Genomic DNA, 24,603 nt, shown 5'->3' with positions numbered 1-24,603 from the left:
TTATAATACAAAGCAAAAGACATGCCCACTATTAATCCTTAAAATGATAGATACATTAAATTTTATAATTTTATAATTATAATTTGATAAGTATCATATATTCAATATATAGTTATTTTAATAATGATAATAAGCTTTTAATCTATAAAAAATTGTTTAAATTCTCTAATAAAAAAATCATCATAGGATTAAACTAAACATGTTCATTCTATATATTTGTAGAACAAATCTACTAGTCATTTTTAACACTGTATAAAACACTATCTACATAACACTTACAAATTTAATGAATAACATAATTATATTAAAAACAAAAACATTAATGAAAAAGGTCTATTCATTAAAAAAATCATTGTTCTTGATTAAGGAACTGAAAAATTAAAGCCTGCAAATTTGAAAATAAAAATCTAATCAAACTATCAAAATGTCTCTTAGAAAAAGCTAAACGGTTATGTGATTTAAGTAGAGATACCCTCCGGGCGGCGAGTGGAACAAGGGAGGCGAAATGTTGAAGTTTCTGTCGAAAGTGAAGATCGAATTCAATGCATTCGATCCGAGAGCTGCGTCGGCGCTTGAATTCCTAGCGCAGTGCAGCTCGCTCAAGGCCAGAGACTCTAACCCCAGCTGCCAGGTTATCGTCAACAGACGGACGGACGAACACCATCCTCAAATAACTATCACATACAGCAGTGGCATCGAAGAATCAATCGACGGTTCCATAACCAACGCGCAGACAATTCGCAAGAAGATTTTGGAAACGGGAAGGATGTTGGAGACTCAACAGATGTTTAAGGAAGCTGGCCAATCGTGGCCTGTGACGATCCCTGAAGAGGAGCTACACCAGTTTGCTAAGCCCACCAAGGCAAGGATTTAACACCTAACACCTTCTGCACATTTTAAAAAAATGTTTTCCTTGAAGCATTTTTATTGTCGTTTTAGAACATTTGAGTCTCGTGCTAGTTTTGGTGGCTCCCAAGCCATTGTTATTGAATTCATAAAATCCCTAACCAATGAAAACCCCTAGCACTTAATATACCCAGCTCATTAAAGCCCTAGATGATCCTATATTCAGATCAAATTAAAACGTTGACTTGCTTAAGAATCTGGGAGAAACCCAGCTGGCCATATGCTCAAATTCAATTATACTAGTGAATAGCTTTGGAGACTGGGCAAAATCCAGCTGGTCATATTCTCGAATTCTGTTATGAAACTAGAGAAAATATTCTTTTATTTCAATGTCATAGATATTACATTCGATAGGTGTTTTATAATGATTGTGCAGTCCATACAAATCAGTTAAACATTTTAACTAATCAGTTACACATTTTAACTGTGCACAAACTACTTTCTATCTATCTAACCTAATCAATATAATACATATAATAACAATGTAATACATTATACTAAAGATTCTTATTGAGAAACCTCCCTTAAAGTTTACATTTTAAAATTTGCTGAATACAAAATGTATACATATTTTGTGAAAATCTGCACTGAAGAAACAAATCCTGAATCAAGCAGAGTTCCATCATGTTATCTCATAACCCTTGTAAAGGTGTAGCCCCTATCTGAGATACCCAAGTTCTCCCTCCATAATTCCCGATCACAGCCTCACAAGCTACTGGACAACCATCCATATTGAACTCTACACAAAACCCCTTGTCTCCACAAATGAAACTTCACAATACATGTATCCTCAAGAATGTCAGCAATAGGAGGAATAAACAAAAAACCAGAAAGCCAAAAATGCTTCTCAAACAAAATATCATCTCAAAGTGAGAAGCTAACTTTAGATGATTAAAATCCTCCATCTTCCTTTGCTGCCAACCTCCAAAGTAAGCCTATTACAAATTATCCATTTGATATTTCAAGTGAGACTTTGAAGGTTGCACCATGTGGAAGAAAGATGGCCCCAAAGAACAATCTACATATATACATGATAAAGCTTTCAACCAATAATGGATCCGACCACTGATCAAAGTGTCCAAGAATGTCATCCACTTATCAAAGCATCAAAGAATGTATTGTGCAACTTAGCATATGATCTATGGGCTTTCTTTTCATTGATATACTTTGCTTGAGTTGAGACGGTATAAGGGACACCACCTAACAGGCACCAAATGTAACGAACACTGCAATGGGCAAATCCAACAATGTAAAAGTCACTCTTGCCAATCTGTCAACATATGCTAGAATATCTTTTATAATATTTTAGAATTTAAAGCCCCATGCATTATATAATATTCAATAAAACTAAAAGTATTGCATTTACCAAGCAATGATGATTCCTTCAAATGTAGAACAAAAACGATTCCTTCAAATGCAGAACAAAAATACATACAAATGTTGGCAGCCAAAATCATAGGCATCTGCCTTTCTAACTTAAGCGTGAGAATTTTTGAAGTCATGACATATTCATTTCCATCTTTCTGCACAAGACTTCCCTTTGGATAGCAATTTTCATATACCAATCACATTTCTTCTCTTAGCGTTAATTTCAACATTGCAGTAGAATTAATTGTCTTTCATAGGTACCAAAATTACCAAGGCCGTGATACTAGTTGTTATGAAAATAGAGAAAATATTATTTTCTTTCAATGTCATAGATATTACATTCGGTAGGTATTTTATAATGTTCGTGCAGCCAGTACAAATCAGTTAAACGTTTTAATTGTGCACAAACTACTTTTTAACTATCTAACCTAATCAATATGATACATTTAATAACAATGTAATACTTTATACTAACAGATCCAATTAAACTGGTAAGTAGCTTTGTAAACTGGGAAAATCCAGCTGGTCGTATGCTCAAATCCAATTAAACTAGTAAGGGCATTTCAAACTGGAAAAAACCTAGCTTCTCATATGCTCAAACCCAATCATACTAGTAAGCTGCTTTGGAATCTGGGGAAAAACCAGGTGGTCAATTTCTCAAATTTAATTAAACTAGTAAATATTTTGATAATCCAATCAAACTAGTAATTAACTTTGGAAGTTGGAGGAAAGCCAGCCGGTCATATGTTCAAAACCAACAATAGCACTATTGAACTTTGGGTTCAAACCCCATAAAGCTCTCTTGCTAGCTTAGGGAGCTGCATAACTGTAACTGAGAAAAATCATTACTAAACCCAAGGAGAGAAAGTAGTGTCAATCATAGTCAATCATACTTTGCAATTGTTTATAGAAGTAGATACTTGTCATTTGGTGGCCTTCAAGTAGATGTTATTCAATTTTTACAAATCTTAACGAATGAAAAATCTCACTACAAAATTCCAGCTCATAAAACCTCAACTTGGCAAGACCCTAGATGGTTGTATTTTCAAGCCCAACAAAACCAGTAACAACTTTCATAGCTGGATAAATCCCAGCTGGTCATGTGTTTAAATCCAATAAATTCTCTTGCTAGCTTTGAAAGCTGAAAAATCCCTGTTTCACCTCACTAGACCTGCCGAGATGAGAAATTAAACTCAATCATGTCTTGGAGTTTTTTCAAAGTATTTTTACTGTCATTCAAGATCCTTTTGAATGTTGTAGTAGTGTTGGGAGCATGCAAGTTGATATAATTCAATTCATACAAACCTTAGCTTATGATTACCACGCTTAAAAGACCCCTAGCTGATCATCTGTTTAAATCCAATAAATCTCTTACTAGCATTGATTGTTGGATGATCCCTAGCTTTATAAATAGCTTAGGATGTCAAAGCCTTCATATAATCAACCAAGGAAAGATTCTAACCTCAATTATCTTCTGCAGTGATCTCACATGGTAAAATTCAGTGTCATATTGGTTTTGATACTATGAAAGTTGATAAAATTGAACTCTCAAAGGCTATAGCTGGTCAAATGCTCTAATTCCATACAACCATTTGATGGGCTTGATAGCAAGAGAAATCCTAGCATGTCATTTTTTATATCTAATAAAAGCTCTCAATATTTGAGATGGCTACAGAAGAGTTGGTTCAAAAACTCCCTAGGTGAGAAAATTCTCATTAGACATGCTAAGGCAAGTATTTAAAATTTCAACATCAATCATATTTTGTCGTTGATTTTTTTAAATATTTCCAATTTTTGTTTCTAGAGCAGTTGAATATTCTATTTACTTTTATATCATGCAAGTTGATTAAATTCAATACAAAATATTGTAGCTCGTAATGGCTAATTAACCATGTGTTCAAATGCAGTAAGTCTTTTTGCTAGCTTTTAGTTGTACAACTAGATCAGAAAAGCACTAGAATATAAAAACCCTCCCCGGTCTGATCCCATGAAGGCAAGATGTTAACTCAATCTCTTGCAGTTTTTGTCTTGGTAGTATTAACGATTCTAGATAGCACTTATTCTCTTTAATATTACGCTGGTTGAGAAAATTCAACTGATGAATTCCTCTTTAAGGACCCTAGCAGAGTATCTATCAAATGAAATCTCTAAATAGCTTTGATAGGTGAACAATACCTAGGTCATAGAAATGCACACTAAACTGCCAGGCAAAGGATTTAGCTTCAACCATCATTTGCAAACTTTTTTTCTAGCTATGTTGATTTTGATGCCAAAGCTTTTGAATCATGCATAGCTGTATTAACATATATTTTTCCACTCTTCTTCATTTATTGGTAGTGAACATAGATTGTGAAAATCCTGTCTGCTATAATTGCTGACTTAAGCTACACTACTTAGTTCATATACTTAACTTATATGTGTATATATTTTAGGCTGAACCTAGTTGTACCAAACCTGCAAAAAACGTGAATCAGTGAATTTTGGAACCTGAACCATGGACCAATGTGTTAATCTCTATTATCTTTAAGGTGTTCAATTCAATAAAATAAGTCATATTTCTGTATCACTAAGCCGCAGTTTGGGCACAAAGCTGGGTATGGGTTGGCCAATATCGTATTGTTTTTTCCTTGGGTTTGGCCGTGCTCAGTTTGGACATGCATACATACATCCATGCATCCATTTATACTTACATATAGTATAGTAGGTTGGCCCAATGTTCTTGTGGGGGGAGGGGGAATTTTGGTAGTGTGGGTGGTAGGTCTAATTATTTCCTCCCACCCGGGGAGGAAGGTCCTATTTACAGTCAAGGCAAACACTTCAGGTATGGTCGAGGACGTGACCCCCCTTTGTTTGGATAGGGATAATTTAGGGGTTCCATAGATAGATAGGGTTCACCTCATCATAGTTTACATCGATGTTTAGAGAGTCGCACCCCCATGTATAGATAGTTCAGGATAGCACACCCCATAGTTCTGATAGAGTGCCCACAGTTCAGATAGTTGAACAACGAAATTGGAGTACATCCGCCTTGGACCTCCTTCTGTTGCAACAAGACCTCCCCTCCTTGCAAGCTTATTATGCCCTAAAAAAGGTATAGAATGGAAAACCCTGTTGTAATGGCGATAACTAGAATCTTTCCCGCAGATATAAATAGACAGATGAACTTCATCCTCCAGAATGGTTATGAGATATTTAGGGCAAATATAAAGTCTAAACTATATAAATTTTTAATAATGTAAAACTTTGGGCTTTAAAAAAGTTTGAATTTTAAAACTCTTTTCTACACCATGATGTGTTGGTATTGTCTACATCGGATGAAAAACTGGACAAACAGATATACTCCTGAAACACCTGAATGGTGCTGTCAGATGCCTACCATTTTTAATATCTAAAGACCCTGTGTTTACTCCCTTCGGGGCATATGTTATAATTCAGATTAAACAAAAATATAAACAGAATTTAAAGAACATATCATATAGATACAACACATTCAATAGTGAATAGGTAGAGATATATCTTTTCATTCTATGTAATGTCTACACAATGCTAGTTTGCCCTCAGTACCAACTTACAATATAAAGCAATTGGCAGTTAGATAAGAGTGCAAATTGACGCTTCCCTACGACTACCTGGTGACCCCTTTGTCATTACATTACCTTGTACATAACAAAACTTAATTTATTCAAATTGGTGAAACCACCGAACATAAGTCCCTTGAAAAGTAGTTGGAATATATATATAACAGCTTCAGATTTCACAGTGAGATACAAACGTATATAGCATTATATATATACAACAGCATTAGTTGAAATATTACAAGTAGCATACCAAGACATATTAATTAAAGAAACTGAGAAAAGCCATAGGAGTAGTTTTACATTCTTCAAACATGGAGCTTGATGCAATTCTCATTCCATTTTGACAAGAATTTCTATAAAGACTGATAAAGCATTAATGTCAAAGGGATTATCAGGAGATGTGTCTGATAATGCATAAATTTCATCTTCAGTGGTACCAGAACCTACAGGTGTAGTAAATAAGTTGCTCAGTAATGAATGATATGATATGATAGATTTTAATGACGTCCACGAGACTAAAGTAGTCTATGGGACCCATGCAATCACCCTCCCGAGTCAGGGGCCAAACTAATCATCTTCAGAATCCTCAGAATCTGTTTAATCCAAACAATTAACTTCAAATGCTGAAATGAACAATTATGCACTTGAACACATTAACACAATGATTTACGTGGAAACCCAATGCGGGAGAAAACCATGGCAAATAAATGATTTTTATATAAACTTGATCTTTTATAATGTTTTGTAGGCTACAACCTACTAGATGCTCCAACCCTTTTGTTTATGAGCACTAACTCACTGGAAGCTCCAACTCCCACACTTCGTAGACTCCGACCCACTGGAAGCACCAACCCTCACTGTTTGCCTTCGTGAGCACCAACCCATTGCATACAAACTGCTTTTCCACCTTGTTGATGTTGCTTATCCCAACTGATGATGGATACTTGAATCTTTCTCTATATTTTTTCTTTCTTTCTTATATATCTTCACAAATCCTTTATATGTTTTCAGATTTTCTCTATGCCCTTTTCTTTTTAATATATTAGATAAATCTATCTATATATTATTTTAATCTGCCACATATATTGCTCTTTATACTCCAACCCTTCCTTTTCACACACTTTCAAAATTATATATCTCAGATTTGACAAGTCTGAATATATACATATATATATATATATATTGCACTGGCTTTTTAATATTCTGATGTAACTTAATTTTATTTTGTCTCCACTAACCTTCTTATATGTTGATTCTTATCTTTACTTATTCACTCTCTTTTTATACTTCCATCCGCAGCCACTCAAATTCCTTATTCAATCACTCTTCACTTATACTTGCACTGCTCTCTTATTACTTAATATTTCATTTCTGTTCCACTTACTTTTTTCATTGGTAGCAAGCTTCATTTATATTTCAAAACATAAAAGAGGATGACTTTTCAAAGTCAAGAGTCATATCTCCTCCCTTCCCAATCGAGCTTCTTGATTTTTTTTTAATAAACATGACATATCTTTGTATTAGTTAAGTTTTACTTTAACCATTTTTGTAGTGGTTCATTCTTAATATTTCCTTCATCGAATATGATAATTTAGGTCAATCCACTGCTGTGTCAAGTTGATATCCGAGACATTTCTTCTTTTGCACCGAACCTGTAGATGGTTGCAGATTATGCATTTATCAAAACTTTGCATCATGTTTCGATATACTTTCGTTTCTCTTTCCCTGAATATGGTTTGAAGAACACTACATCGCTTGTGTGGTTGGTGACTAGATGCCACATATTGTCGTAACAAACAAGCACTTTATCATTTCTTCCTTATGCCATTTTATTTCTATTGCTCGACTCATTATGACCTTGGATGGCTGGGTGTATTAATTATTTTGTTGGTGATTTAAGTTGCTCCGAATTTGAATGTTTTTGACACATATGTCTTCTGTATTCAACCTGTATATCTTTTCTCTCTTCACTGTGAGACTCTTTTCTCATTGTCCTTCACATATAACAAACTTGTGATGGCTCCTCTGTATATATTACTGGTTTTTAATCCTCAAAATTATTCCCTCATATTTATGATTATCACCGCGATTCATTCCTGAGGAGTTTCCTCGAAGACAAAACATATACTCCATATTATTTGTGATTTGCTGCTTTGTATTAATTATGGTATCATGACATCCTTCACATATACCATATTTGTGATGGCTCCTCTGTATATACTACTGGTTTTTAATCCTCAAAATTATTCCCTCATATTTATGATTATCACTGTGATTCATTCCTGATGAGTTTCCTCGAAGACAAAACATATACTCCATATTATTTATGATTCGCTGCTTTGTTTAATGATGGTATCTTGACATTCTTATAATTGTCTGAGGTTTCTCTGAATATTTCAGTGAAACATGCCAATATATACCTTTAATATGTTCGTACAACACTATGCTTGATGCCGCCTATGTGTTAATCTTCAAACCTAATGACACTTTGACTGTGCTTCTTTCTAGACACACATATTATATTTCATTTGAACGCTTATGGCTGTATACTGTTCCTCCTCTGTTTCTGATCGCTCTTTTATATTCAACCGCTCCACTTTCTGTTGGGAAGACTATATCAATTGCACTCTTCTGATGGTATATGTGTTGCTTCCTAATTGTTTATTTTTCTTTTAATCTCTAATATGGACATGTGTATGATTTGGCACTGTCTAACTTATATGCTGAAAACAAGTTATATTTTAGTTAGGTTAGTCTCTTATCTGTGACCATTCAATACCGTCGATTCTGGAAATATGAAATTCATTTGTCTTTACTATACAAGCTCTGTAAATCATAATCATAGACTGTATTGCTGAATAATATATTGTTTGCTTGCACGATACTGGATCCCTCTTGTATTTTTCACATGCCGACATACTTTGTCTTTCATTCTCTTTAATAAAACTACTTTGATATCATTGTCTCTTTTATTATATGTAGCTTTCGTTATATGTAATTGCTGTATCATTCTTATTTCATGTAAATACCTTTATGCATTTTGATGGAGCCTTAATTTATTACAAAAATTAAGGCTCCCATACCCATTTCAATCTGAAAATTGCTGCAAGAGAAAAGTTGTGGTGTTGGGTGGAAAATTTCTGCAAGAACAAACTTGCGGACTTGGCAGCTTTACCAATGTTGTGGCAGTAACATTCACTTGCTTCATCATTCTTTAGCATTTGGATTTAATTAAGCCTGTTATGAAAAAACATATATCCATATCCACATACACCTCCACTTTGTATAGTACAGAATACTCAGAGCGCATATTCTTACCTTGGATATTTTAATAATATTCTATATCAAGCATAGTTTTAATCTAAGTTACTGGTTCGGGTTCGATTCCAAGTTCAAAGTTCAAGAACCGGTTCGCAAGTTTGTCAAAATTTTGGAAAGGGGTTTGGGTTCGTTAGTACAAAACATATAAAAATTATAAAAAATATATGTATATATACATATTTATGAAGTATGAGTTAAAATAAGAATGTGGCATAGGAGCATAAACACATTTAAATAACAAAAACACCATAAACTTGTAATCATAGTGATCTTACCATCATATAGTCATAGTGCTCATACCATCATATAGTTCAACATCAAAGATTCAAAACATTAAAAATAAATTGTAGCATCAAGTTTAAGAATCATTGTTTCACATTCATTGTTCAACTAATGGAATAAAAATCTATTAATATTCTAAGCTCTTCAATTTTTATCTTCTTCTTCATATTCATCTTCTTGTCCTTCTTCATTTTCTTCTTCTTTGGCATTAGTTGACTCAGCAATAGAGCTAAGGCCAATGGGATCAGCAGCAGCAACAATGCTGTTCGCATCAAATTCTTCAAAAAATGACAATGAGAGGCCACAAAATATGACAATGAGAGGCCATCAAAAGCATTTCGTAACAACCTTTTAGGGTTGTGGATGCTGACAATTGAATAAATTTTGCATCCACGGGGCCCACAAAACATGTGGTTCAAACCAGATCGAACCAGCAGGCAAAAAATGGAACCCTGGTCAAACCAGCAGGCAAAAAATAGAACCCTGGTCGAACCAAGTTCGAACCAAGTTCGAACTGGACCCGAACTTCGAACCAGTTCAAACTTAGGTTTTAATCTAAATTTTAAAAAATTACTCAAGAAAAAAATGACTGGTACGAACAAATAAATGAGTAGTAATTATCACTAATCTAAGAGCAATTTTTGAGTGTGAATATGAAGAATGACAAAAACCAATTATCTCCCTCTTCTTTATTTGGGGAAATTGCTTTTAACTTTATTTTGACATGTTATTTATAGAGTATTGTCAACAATGATGGCTTTTAGCTCAAGTAATATTGTAAAGAAATTCAGGAAATTCACAATGCTTCTAAAAAAGTCTGTTTACAACCCCAATCAGATTGAGCTGATATCAAAAGTAATAATTTGTTGAGGGGGAAAAACTAGTGAATTGGTTTAAAATCGTTAATTGGTTTATCTGTTAGGTGGGTTTCCCTCCCAATTTTAGTCACTGGTCAAGAATCTGCAAAATGATTATGTGCTACAATTTCTCTTCATGCCATTAGAAATGCATTGCAAGGTAAATGCCAGATCCTATTTTTTAACAGTGTAGAAATGTAATTTTAGTTCATAACAGCTATATATAGTTTGAGAAAACAATGTCAAAGAATAAATACTTGGTTAAAAAAAATCAAAGAAACAAAAATTTATATGTGGCAAAGATTGTTTCATTGGCCTTTTAATAGCTTCTGATTTATTTTTTAACATTGCAAGATGGCAATTTCAGGAGCTTTTGATGGTTTACAGCGATTGTATCTGCAAGAGTTTGAAAAGTCCATTATTATGGTGCCCACAAAAGTCCTTAGGAAATAAAGTTTTCTGTCTTACGTACGGTGGCTTATTGAATTGGGATTGGGCAAAGTTTAAAAATCTTTCAAATGGATTTCACCTTCCACATTTGTCTCTCTTTTCTCGCAATGGGTACAAGTGACAACAGACGGTCTATAGTGGTAAAACGACGTCAAACAAAAGCCATTGTTTATAGTGTATTACACCATTTGTCTTGTATCAATTTCGGGTAAACTTCCAGTTGGCAACACTTTTCTAACAGGTAAACTTTAGAGTGATGTGTCCGCCAGGCTCCGATTACAGTCCGCTTCGAATAATACCATCTTCTGCAAATGCTCCTTAAAGGTTGTGAGTGCACAGACGATGCCAAGTTGAATGATGTTGTGAGCATTTGGACGGTGTTGAGCCGAGTTTGATGGACACGAGACTGCTAACATTTATTGTCAAATAGTATTTATTATCCGTTATAAACTTTTTTGGTAACCATTTTATTTTATGGGTGAGACATTACATTTGGTAGTCAAACTTTGCTGTCTAATAGTCCATCGTATAATTATTTCAAATATTATTACAAATGTTTTCTTTAGTTGAAGAGGACCATAACGGTCATAATGGTCCTATTTCTATTTCATAAAATCAGAGACAAAAATCTCTATCACAACTACAATCTTCGACAAGAACCACTTTAGTCTCGTTTGACATCGGCATCGATCGAGCCAGAAAGATGGTGAAGACCCTAAAGAAGCAAAAGCTCTCTAAGCTCATAGGGATGGATAAGAGGATCTTACCGGCCTTTGCAAGACTTGTGTGACCATATGGGAGGCCAATGGCAAGGATGATCATAACTATTGGTTGAAGGCACTCCTATCACCCTAAGGGGAATTACCTTCAATTGGTACACTTACCAAGAGCACATGAAATGTGGGATAGCACTTAAAAGAATTTAAACTTCTTTAAGAGGATAATGAGATAGTGGCATAAATCTATAACACGAGACATAGAATGAGAATTTACAAGTCTACAATTATAGGCTAAGAGAGTTGCTTGGTGAGTTGGAAAACTAGCCAATCGATGGACTGAAAAAGAGGTGGTTGATCGAAGGGTTAATTGTTAGCTGCAAAAGAAAATGAAGGTGGTACCCCCCTCTTCATATGTTGATGCCTACAATCAGGGAATAGACATCGAGAGTGAGAGTCTCGAGGGAAGAAGAAGGCCAGGGGCAAGGATAGCATGGATGAATGCACCAATAGATAATCCAAGATTGTGCAGGTTCTTAAAACAAACATGATGCAGATGATGGAGTTGAGCACAAAGAGAGAAAAGATACCAAGGATAACAAAGAATTGAGATGCAACGACTACTAAGTTGAAGGCCACACAAAGGTGAATTGCCTAAGGTAGTTCTTTTGCGACATCTATAAAGTACTGGGATACTCCATTAAGGAGTGTCAGTACAACTTAAAGGCCAAGAGCACACAAGTGCTCTTCACCCAAGGAGAGAAGGCAACTCCACCAACCATACCGCTAAGGCCAACGTCAAACTCTAACGCCTTGGCAGGTGGATACTACAACAATCGACAAAGGAACAATAACAACAACAATTATACACTTTGAAGTTGGATCTAGTATGATGCGAACGGGCAACCCATGATCCAATGCTAGAGATGCAATGAGTAGGGTCACTTTGCACAGGGTTGTTAAAGTGGGTAGGGAAGTGGAATTTTGTTGTACAAATGGTGTGGTTTGGAGAACCATGAAGACACTGTCTGTCCAAAGCAAAAAGGGATAAATATGTTGGACATAAAAAATAATGAGTTGAAGGTATTGGTGATCTCCAAGCTTCAAGCCAAGGAGACATAGCTTGACCCCAATAAGAAAAAGGGAAGATTGAGGGAGCCAAGGTTGATATTGAATGAGTGATGGAGGAAGAACGAAGAACTTCACATGATACTGACAATACTCACCTATGGTCGAAGTCTAAAAAAAACACTAGGAGACAAATTTTGCAAGCTACCATACTCTTATTGGTATCAGACCTTTTGAAGACCATGCTACAATTGATGGTGGCCCATATCAATGTAGTTGGTTGTAGTGCGAGCAAGACGATGGCAAGCCGACAAAGGAACAAAAAGACAAACTATCCACTGACCTAATCTGTTCCAGTGTTACTTGGGAACACATCTTGAGTATTTTTTAACCGTCCCATTCTAGAAACGTACGACAGATAGGAGAAGACTTTGACTTTGACTTCTAAAGGAAATTTGACTTTGATTTTCAAAGTAACAAATTCAGTATATGAATTCTGCTAATTCCTATATTTTAAGGTACTATCATGATGTAGGAGCATCTTGGGTTTTCTCAATGACTACTTTGGAGTTCATGGGAGGAGGCTTGGTAGTTGCTTTGGAGGGTGCTTGGACTGGTGCTCAGCATGGTCTAGGAGCTCGGCATGTCCTATGGAGCTCAGCATGGTCTTGGAGCTCAGCATGTTTCTATGGAGCTCAGCATGGTTTGGGAGCTCGACATGGTCTTGGAGCTTGGCATGCTCTAGGAGCTCGGCATGCTTTGGGAGCTTGGCATGGTCTTTGGAGCTCGACATTGTTTGGAGCTCAGCATTGCTTAGGATTTACTGGTGCTCGGCTTTGTTTTGCTGATGCTCAGCATGGTTTTGGTTTCTATTGGTGCGGAGTTGTCTATGAGCCGACTTATGGCATTTAATTTATGTATGGGTATTTAATTTGTGTTGTGGCCGACTTGTAGCTCAACCTAAATTAAATGTAAGGGATTTAATTTTGTTTGTAATAAACTAGGCCGACTTGTGGCTTAGATTGGTATAAGTAAGGGTTGTGGGGAAGTCTTTAGTCATTATTCATCCATCTGGGAGAAGAGGAGGTAGCTGAAGAGTGAGTTTTTCCTGAGTCTGTGGACAGAGCGCCGAATGTGAGGCAGTTTACAACAGGATTGTGATGGAGTTGTGAATGTGTGGATAGAGCGTTGAATGTGAGGTAGTTTACACTTAGATCTTGGATGAAGTTGGAGAAGAGCTAGTAGCTGTGGCTTGGAAAACAAGGAGATTGCTTGGTGGGCTTGCGAGGACAAGTTGAGATCTTCCTTGGGGGTTTCTACCAGAGTGTGGATCTGGACTAGCTAGGGTTTGATTTGGATCTTGAGGGATCTTGCAAAACTATTACTTGCTTTGTATTTGGCTGTAACCGGGAAGGCCTTACAGCCCGACACATTGCATGTAATCAGTTATATTTTATGAATATATTATTGTAATTTGGTATTAGATCTTGCATTGTTGCTTCTTGTTGTTGTGTTTCTGCTGTGTGGTTGTATAGCTGGGGGCTACGACATCTCCTTTGGGGATACTCCTGCCTTCTCCTGTGTCATATCATGTATACGTGCATGCTTTATCCATGTTTTCATATGAATATTTTAATGTTCTTTTCATGTTTTAATTTTCCCTATTGTTATATAGCCATCCTCAAAATTGGCAAATTTTTTTATCATCTTGGAAACTTGTCTCCTTGTCCCCTATCTCGAAAACATGGGGTAACCTTGGTAACAACTAAAGAAAACACAATACTTAATGACGATGCCCTTTGTGCTTCCTTCATCGCTTAACAAGTGATCTCCCGCTCGGTCAATTCAAATGCCCCTTTTGCACTTGTTCTATGGTCTGTGTCTAGTGTTGAGTAGTCTCCAGGGACTCTTGCAGTGGTGTGTGGTGTCCATGTCAATGTTGTTGGCATTGCCGTTGTTGGGCCTCTTGCATCCCATTTGGTTGATGGTATCGTTGGGGTTTTCCCTGAAGCTTCTTTACTTGAAAAATTGGTCAATAATGTGAGCCTTGGCACGATGAAAGAGATATGCTGATTTGGGCATCTATGCGGTCAAAGGCCTCATTGTTGGTTCCTCGTGTTTGTTGGCGGCTATTGGTGAGCATTCTACGACAGTTGGAAGACAATCTGTGACAGTTGGCAGAGAGGTTGCGGCTAATGGCGCGACTCTTCCTAGTGCCATTACTCATATTGTTGCAGTTGAGGGTGTGTCATTGCCTTTGGCAGATGGATCTGCAATCTTTGCTGATGGGGTTCACGTGCTTGTACAAGATGATCGTATGGCTAGCTCTACTATTGGGTTGGTGTATTCTTTCCTGGTTCCCCCTTTGATGTCTATTGGTCCTAGGGGTTCTTTTGTGGAGTGCCTAGCTTGTCGCACGGGTAAGGAATCTGTAGCTATCTCTTTGCCTTTCCCTGCTTGTCGGTCTATTGCTATTAAGTTGGATGATGAGACAATTGCTAAGATTGATCAAGTAACTTTTGATCTTTCCTCCTGTGTGATTATTTGCTGGTCTAAGGGTTTCAAGCCCACTCTCCTAGGGCTTCGTGAATGGATCTCCAAGCATTGGGAACCCATCATTTTAGAATCGGTTCAGATTTTTTCTTTGCCCAAGGGATTCTTTATTGCCAAGTTTGAAAATGTGGGGGATAGAGGGATTATTTTGTGTAAGCATTTTTTTACGTGGGATAATTGCTTCCGTTTGATGATGAAACCCTGGCACAAGGACTTCAATCCTTTGTTTGAATCCTTTTGGAAAATGTCAATTTGGGCTAGACTCCCCTAGCTCTCACTTCATCTTTGGGTGGACCATTTCCTAGAGGAAGTGAGTAAAGCTCTAGGGGAATTTCTTGTGGTAGTTGTGGATTCTTCTGATATTATGCATTCTGCCTACACTTCTATTTTGGTTGATATTTATGCTTCTAAAGGGCTGCTTGTAGAGATCGAACTCTCCACTTGTAAGGGTTCCTAGATTCAACCCTTGGACTATGAAGGGATTCCTTTGCGATGTAGAAGATGCTTAAAGATTGGGCATGTTGTAGCTAAATGTGATTTAGAGAAAGTTAAATTGAAGAACCCCTCTTCATGATGGAAAGGTGCCTTTTCTCAACATTTTACAGTATTTAAGAGTTCTTCTCAAGCGAGTATGCAAGATCATTCTTTGGAGTTGGATTCAAGTTTTCCCGGTTCTGCTTGCTGGGCTCTTGTTTGATTCATCTTTTGTGGATATTGGTGACACTGATGTCCCTTTAGCTATTAATTCCAGTAGTGCCGCGTTGTCTCAGTCTGAGCTTGTTGATGGTTATGTTATAGTTCCTTCTGCTGGATTTGTCCGTTCTGCTGGTATTGTTAGGGTGTCTGCTGATGTTGTTAGGGTACTTGTTGATGTGTATGCTGGTTCTATCTCTTTGCTTGTTTGTTTGTCTAGGGATGTGTCTGGCCCTAGCCCAGTTGGTCTTGCTGGATCTGCTGCTTCTTCGCTTTGTGTTGGCTCTGTTGTATCTTCACTTTGTGTTGGCCTCTTTTTGGGTGGTTCAGTGGAAGATTTAATTGCTTGGCAGGCTGAGGCTGCCAAGTTTGAAGAAGGTTGGATAACTGTCAAAGGAAAATAAGGAATATGCTCCTTTTGACATGACCCTTTGATCCCATAAAAAGGGGTCTAAAGGATAATCCTTTTTATTGTCGGTGGGTTGCATGATGGTTTCTCTTGGGCCTTTATCCTTCTTATGCAACATTTCATCTTGGTACTGGAAACTAGTTAGTTTGCCCCTTTTCGCTTTGTCCAATTTCTTCTATGTGAGCAGTCTTGAATATCTTTAGTTGTGGGGTTTTAGGGCCCCCTCAAACCTATTTTGAATATGACTTTAGGGCTCCTTTCACCTAATAAAAAACTAATGAAAAGACTAAATCTAATTGTATAGAATTTCTGATTATTGACTCCATATGTAATCAGAATTATCATATTATCATAAAAAATACCATAAGAAAGTGCTTTATAATATAATTCCTCCAAGGAAAATGAGCTAAATCGATCTTTCGCCAAATGATTGGGTGAAGATAGTGCCATGAAAGAACACATATTTAATAAATATCGTAATGTATGCAAGATTTGAACTCGAATAAGAAAATTTTACAATTCACCTTGTTGGTTCCCAAAACCACGCATTTGGAAATCTGAGAGTGGGTATGCCCAATCTTGAACTAATGCCTCGAGTCCAAGAGATTTTTAACAGATAATCTAATCACAAGTGCAACAAAAGTCTTCCACGAGGCAAGAAATTGAGAAAACCTTCAAATTTGCACCACTTAAGCAAAATGAAAATATGGCAAGACTATATTGATTTCAATACTTTTGTCAAATGATCAAAATGTGAATGCTTGAGATGAATCTTGATATAACTTAAATATTCTGAATTAAAACAAATAATGAATATAATTACTAGAAGGTAATAATGTTTTAAAATAAGAATTATGATAATTAATATATTACATCATCCAAAAGGAGGAAAATAAATAATTGCCAACTCCAAGATTATGAAATGATATAATGCAAATAATGTAAAGACCATGGCCTAAGTTAAAAGGGCAATAGAGTTACTATTATCAGTTTTTACATACAACTTTATAAAGTCATATGAACACTTTTATCATCAGTATGCAAAAGATCATACAAATATGCAATCTTACATAAGTTTAGATTGAAGTTTAACTCTTAAGGTAGGGAGATAGAATGGACACAGATCAACTTTTTATTTCACAATACCTATGATATTGGAATTTAAGATGCAGTAAATGACCTCATTACAAATATGATGTTCAAATGCTCGTAGAAGTATAAGTAATTATGAAGGACGAACTTCATAGTATTTTTTTAACTCTAATAAAATGCTTACTGGTTATGCCAAGAATGAAAAACAATGGAGACGCTCATGCCTAATGATCGATCTAGTGCTTTCACTCCTCCATATAGTGTACAAATATCCTATTCACTTTTACAATGATCCACACCCTGAGAGTTTGCAAAAAAAATAATTTTTTGCCTATGGAAGTCTAGTATATGCAAATATGATATTGTTTTTTGGATTTTTAAGAATTGTGCCCCGCACTCTTCATTTCTATCATATATTTATAAAACATGAAAAGGTGCGTAAGGAATGGACACATCCGTTCACAATGCCTAATCTCAACTACTTACTAATGTAAATGAATTATGAATATATAATTTCTTAAAATAATTTTCTATAGATGATACAATTGCATGACCAAGCATATGAGATGGGTCGCTTAGGCGGTGAAATCACCAGCGCGATAAGTAGTTCTCATATCCATGCCTTTGCATAGTGATCAATTAGCCATAGAAGATGTGCACTCCCATGACCAATAGTTAGGAAATCACAAACTTGTTTGTTAATGTTGAAGAATCTGTTCCAGATGCTGGTGATTATGTTTTCATCTCTCTCTGCTGAAGTCAATCCTTAATAAAAACTTCTTGATGGTGAGTCTACTTCCTGTAAAGAACACAAAATAGCATAAGATATGATTAACGTATAAAATTTAAATCCACGACTTAATCGGGGGATTAAATGATGAAAAATGTTTGGCAGGAAAGACACAAGAAAAGAATGCTAAATATCAAATTAGGATCGCGATCAAAGTTAAACATATCCAGAATCTGCCGGTACAAAGGAAAATCCACAAATATTATCATTGAATCCTGATCACTGTGATAAAAAATTTCATTTGTTTCCTCTTGCAGAAAAGTCAATATAAGATGTAAATTACCCGATGAAACTTGCAATAACGATCAAACAGAAAACGTGACCTGTGATTTCTTTCAATCTCAAGATGATTACTTAGAAACCAAAAAAAGTGGGCTAAGGAAACTTATACGGTGCTTTGACCAATTCAAAAACGTGTATCCAACTGATTATTGATACACTTCCATTTACACTAGAGTTTCTTTAAAATGTATGTCTTCTGCAAATTGAATGGCATAGAGAGACTCCTGCCACATAGATTCCAAGAAATTTGAATATTGAGTTCTCTGTTGTTCATACTGGTGATGCTTCTTCCTCTACCAGTAATAAGGTGAAGATGCGATCATTCCACTCTCCTCTGTAAAGAAATATGGGATGATAAATAACCAAATCCATCAGAAATGGCAAGTTGGTAAGATCCATTCTCAGGTGATGATCAAAAGACCCGGTCAAATAATAAGGTTCACAAGTCTTCTGAGTATCAATAAGCATAAATATGGACATAATCATCCTTCTGGCGCACCCACAAACTGCTCAGATGCTCTTGCATGATTCATGGGATACTTGTTTCAATCTGTACTGCTTGTGGATTATTTAATCCAGAGAAACAGGGGATACAATTTATATATTGTTGATAAGTATTAGGATTCTTTTCATATGAATAATATCCATCTATATATCTCAAAGGGTTAATCATACAACAGAATACGAGTATGCCACATTACTTCAATGAATGCGGATCAAATAGGGAAAACAGATCAAGCCCTTCAAAAACAAATGCCTTAAGAGTTTTTTTCATAGAATTATTGACTGCAGATACAAATGAAGTAAGTATTCAAGTTGTTAGAATGGCATTAGATTTATCTGTGCAATGATTATGATTTATTCTGAACTGTTTGACTTAAGGACATGTAAAGTATATATTAACTAAATTATTATTGAAAAATAGAAAGGCAAGAGAAGATACATGATAAAAATGTTAGAAAAGATCACATATGGAGGCACAAGTTCTTCTTAGAATAAGGGCTCCATCATTGGCTCTTATTGGAGACATACGCTCCTTGCGGGCATAATGAGTATCCCAGCTATCTTTGGATGAAGCAGACCTGCAAAAGACAGAACAAAAATCAAGAATTAGTCCATGCAATAAATAAAATATGAAAGAGAAAACTGAAAAGGGAAAATAAAACCCCCTGAATATCTTCATTGGTAGAATGGCTTCAAGTACTGTCCATAAATGGGAAAATCTTGCATACTTCCATCCGTATCCTGCAAAAAATAAGTGTTGTCCTGCATTTTTTAAGATGATGACTAGTCCTAACCACAGGGCCTTGAACTTATCATGCCTACCCTTACCTTGATCTTTGGTGTTCCATTTTAAAACCCAATCATCCACTTTAAAAGACCTGTTTTGAGCTTTCTTGTCATGGAGAAATTTTACTTGCTTTTGCTTGTTGATATTTTGTTCTTGGGCACACCTCTCGTTTTCATCAAGCTCAACCAACGTTATTAACCTCTCTTCCGTAAAGTTAATATCTTCCAACTGTTGTTGAGTGATGAACTTATAAACCAAGAGCAGCTTGTTAAGGGGAAGTCTTGCTTCCTTGCCATAGACTAAGTTGAAAGGGGAGAATCCTATAGATTTCTTCACTGTAATCCTGTCAGCCCGCAGTATAAAAAAACTAAGCATATATCTATGAAGTATCACTACGTGAGGGAGCAAGTACAAGAGAAACAAGTAAGATTGGAGTATGTGAAGTCTAAGGAGCAAATTGCAGATATATTCACAAAATCATTGCCTAAGGATACTTTTGAGCATCTAGGAGGTAGGTTAGAGGTCCTTCCCCTATTCAAGATCCACTGAGAAAGGATGCATGTTGCATCAATTCATGGATGATCAGAATATCTTTATGGAGTTGATGCAAGAGTTCACTCCTTAGGGACTCTTTCCTAAAGTTGTGAAAATTACTGCAATGAAGTGGATGTAATCAGTAAATGCAAGGTACATGGTATAACTACAATGTTCAATAAGTTTATCATTGAAGCTTATAGTTACCTTTGGCATTGTTCTCAAAGGGGGCTATGTAGAATTAAGGAGATATATTATTATGAAACAAAAGAAAATCTATAAGGTGAAGTTACCCAAAGGGGGAGATGAGTAAGTTAGGAGAGTGATTGGAAGCATGATTATGAAGAATAATAAGGATGGTGAATAATGATATTGCTGATGTTAAATGGAGAGATTGTCAAAGAGGGGAATGATGTTGAAGATATTGCTGAACATAAAAGTATATTTTGAGGGGGAGCATATATTGTTGCAGATCGAGCAGAAGAACCTAATGCAGAGATCATGAAGTTGTAGAGAACCTAAATGAAGTGAGAGAGCTGAAGATGTGTTGGTTTGATGATCTATTGTTTCATAATGTAATGTAATGCCTTATGTGTTTCCATCAATGCCAAAGGGTGAGATTGTTAGCCCAACTGATAATGCTGTTAATGTATATGAAAGAGTCATATCAATTGTTTGTCATTGATGTCAAGTCTTAATTGGTTAGACATTATGCTAGTTCAATAGAGTGTCATGAAGAGGATTTTATTGATGAAGAATATTTGAAGAAAGTATAATGATGATGTAAGTGTTGATTAGTGTATGGTATTCAATGGGCGCTTGAATGAGTTAAACTCTAACAGTATAATGTTGGTTTGATTATTTTACATGATCCAATTAAGTGTTGATATCATGTATAAGCAAGATAGTTTGGTAGGTGAATGGAGAACCATAGTACTAACTGAGCTATTATAGTTGTCATCGAGCACCTAAAAAGTGAAGGATGTGCAGTGCTAACCAAGTAGTTATTGTGTTAACTGATTCTAGTGTTGATTGAGTAAGATGTAATGTTAACAGAACATGAAGAGGAAGAACAATTTAGAAAAGATTTAATTTGAGGCCAACATCCATGGCCCATCTTCCACTATGTTAACTTTCTTCCACTATGTTAACAATTTAGAAAAGATTTAATTTGAGGCCAACATCCATGGCCCATCTTCCACTATGTTAACTTTCTTCCAAGGATCATGAGTATCCTGAACATGATTTGGTCTCTCTGGTTTTCCATCTTTCCAGTTTGTATTATATGGCATATCATGTAACCTTGGTCTGTCATTTCTCTGAAATGGTGGTCTTTTATTTCTGTTTTGCTTCATATTTATATCCTTGAGCACATCCATGATCTCTTTTAACTCATCCTTTTTAGAGGCTTTAGGATTATATAACTTTGCTTCATCCCTCTTGTTTACTCTGCCTGCCGCCTTTCTATCATTTTCTATTGTTGTAGCTATTTTGAAGGCTTGTGGCAAATAACTAGGCATATGAGACCTTATCTCATAATGAGTCTTACTATCAAATGCACTTAGATAAAAGTCAATCAGAAAAGCATCCACTAGCCCGATCTCTCTAGGAATTTTGTTTAACACCTTATTGAATCTTTTGTTGAATTTTGAAACTAACTCATTCATGTTCTTTTTTATGCTTGTCAATTCATTTGAAGCAAAAGATGTATTGTTATGATCCCTGAACTATTTTATGAATTGTTCGACAAAATCACACCATCCTGTTATTTATTTGTCTGGAAGACTCCTATATCATTCTAATGTGTCTTTTGTTAAAGATTGCACAAAAAGTATCATGAAAACATCCTCATGACCTTCTAATTCCTAATTGTGTTCTTTAGATTAATAACATGTTGCTCAACAGGTTCAATTCCATTGCCGAAAAACTTTGGAATGGCTCTTCTTAGATCGTGAGAAATCGGATTGGGGTATCCTTTTATCCCATCAAAATCAAACTGTCTATACCTTTCAATAACCATATGCAGTCTCATAATGTGATTTCTAATTTGTAAGGTCCCATTTTTTTGGTTCATTACTGTTGTCTCGTCCTTAGCCCTTTCTGCTATGCTATCATGGGCTAACCAGGACACCTTTTTGAGGTATTAGAGCGGGTTTTGGTCTAGGTGCTTGTAGTTCAGGCCAGGCCGAATTTTTTAGCCAGGTTTCTTAGACACTTACTATTTATAGTAAGTCAATTGGGTCTCTATTTTGGTATTCTAGTATTGGACTCAGACTGGCACATTGAGAGCTTTCCATCGGGCTATCACACCTACTATTCCGAGTTAGTTGGTTCATTTTTTATGCTAGAAATGCATTTAGACTATTTATTATGCCACTTTCTTATTACATGGAGACATTAATTAAAAGTGGAATAATAAGATAGGGAGAAATATGAAGAGTAAAGCAGGGGGAAATTGAAGAGACACCAGGATAATTATAAAAGGACATTCAGGTGTTCATTTTGGACATGCTTAGATATTTGGTTGGATTTGATTTGGATATTGAGCTCTCTTGGAGAGTCAATTGGAAGCTTTAGCTTTCAGTCCGCTTGGAGGACGAAAACGCACGAGTTGGAAGACGATGGACAAAAACCCATCGTAGTGGAGGCATCATTTCAGGTGTCTCACTTGCACTTATTTGTATCTCAGATTTTCAGTACTTCCAATCTGACTATATCTCTGTTTGTAAGATTGGTTTTGGGGGGGGTAATATGAGTTATTGTATTGCTGATGTACAATGCAATAACAAATCTGAGGTTGTTTTAATATGTGATATTGATGAAATTGATGATTTTGGTTGAATAATTGGTAAAATCTGTTACATGCATTTGCTGTTCATTATTTTGTAGTTTCATTTTGAGGGGTTGAGAACGACACCTAACCGGGGTATTACAGTGGTGTCAGAGCGTCGACCCTACCATCTTGGTGGGTCTAATAAGAGGTTTCATGAATAATAAAGTTATTTGTAGTTTTGCATTTTAAATCCGAATTGGGAAATAGATTGCACAAGGGAATAGTTATATTATCAGCATTTCTGCCTCAAAATACTTATGTGAACTGAGATAACTGCAAATCATAATGTTTTGCCATGAAAAAAGCTTTTAATTATGATGATATATTTCATTTGCAAAAGTTTGGCAACGAGAAACATCGGACTTTTGCAGGAGCTGCAATATTTACTGTATGTTGAATGTTCTAAGATTTTAATGCTTCTCGAGAATTACTTGACCAATAATTTTGTGGGTTCTGAACAGTGCTTTAATACTTTGATATTATGATATTCTTATGCTGTAAACTTTATAAAGTGACAACACCTATTGCCCAAACAAATATTGCTAGATGGGCAAATGATTATGCTGATATTGAAGTAGTTTATCCATTTTCTCTAGATTATGATTATGCCTCAGACTATCCATTTTCTTTGGATTAGATCTATTGTCCGTAACTATTGATTTTCTCTATGTTAAGGAATACATAAAGGCGGAAGATTTTCTGCACAATTATCAGGAAGAAAAAATGGACTTTCTTTTTTCGGAAACTAACGACACTTAATTCCTTGTTCACGAGTTTTTGAAAATCCGGAGATCTTTATTGAGTGACACATGTAATACTAAATAGTCTCGAATCGCATTGAAATTTTTCTTTGTAGTCGTCGAGACATCTAAGGAGAGCTTGGAAATGAATTTGTAATTTACCATGAAGTGATTGTCATGAAGGTTTATGACGCAGTGCAAGGTAGGAGAATTCCCAAAGGAGATGTCCTAGCCCCCAACAAATAACCACACAGTGGAAACACAACAATAAAGCAATATTTGATACCAAATCACAACATTTTATCATAAATATAACTGTTTACATGCAATATGCCTGACTGTAAGGCCTTCCGAGTTAGGGCCAAATACAACATCAATTACAAAACAATTTTGCAAGATCACTCAAGATCCAATCCAAACCCTGGCTAGTATAGATCCACAATTTGGTAGAAACCTCCAGGGAAGATCTAAACTTGTGCTCGCAAGCCCACCAAGCAATGTCCTAGTTTTCCAAGCCTTAGCCACTAGCCCTTCAAAGTTCGCTCCCACACTTCATCCTCTTCTCCAAGCTGGATGATAATGACTAAAGACCCCACAAGACCCCTTACTTATACCCAACTAAGCCACAAGTCGCCCTAGCAATTACAAATTAAATAAAACCCCTTGCATTAAATGCATATTTAAGCCACAAGTCGGTTCACAACAAACATTAAATACAAAATATTAACCCTCATGTTAACTATAGTTAACGTGCGATACAACCACACAAAATACTTAGGACAAGCCCCAAGTTTTTAACTATGATTAAGTGCACATAGGAGAGATAACCAAGACCCAAAT

The 24,603-nt window shown here is 35.9% G+C and overlaps 1 protein-coding gene across 1 annotated transcript in view; it reads left to right on the top strand.

The window, feature by feature from the left end:
* The first annotated feature begins 419 nt into the window (after positions 1–419).
* The window catches only part of LOC149558646 (39S ribosomal protein), a 49,694-nt gene continuing 25,510 nt past the window's right edge, over positions 420–24,603 (top strand). Inside the window, exon 1 of the mRNA XM_089832775.1 lies at positions 420–862. Coding sequence (XP_089688901.1) covers positions 506–862 — 357 coding nt within the window. The 5' untranslated portion in view covers positions 420–505. The remainder of the gene's footprint in view (positions 863–24,603) is intronic.

The sequence above is a fragment of the Cupressus sempervirens genome, chromosome 5 (assembly GCF_028749045.1).
Source record: "Cupressus sempervirens isolate cs-2001-9-10 chromosome 5, ASM2874904v1, whole genome shotgun sequence".
Lineage (NCBI taxonomy): Eukaryota > Viridiplantae > Streptophyta > Pinopsida > Cupressales > Cupressaceae > Cupressus > Cupressus sempervirens.
The sequence above is the reverse complement of the archived record's forward strand: the minus strand, read 5'-3'. Positions and strand labels throughout refer to the sequence as shown.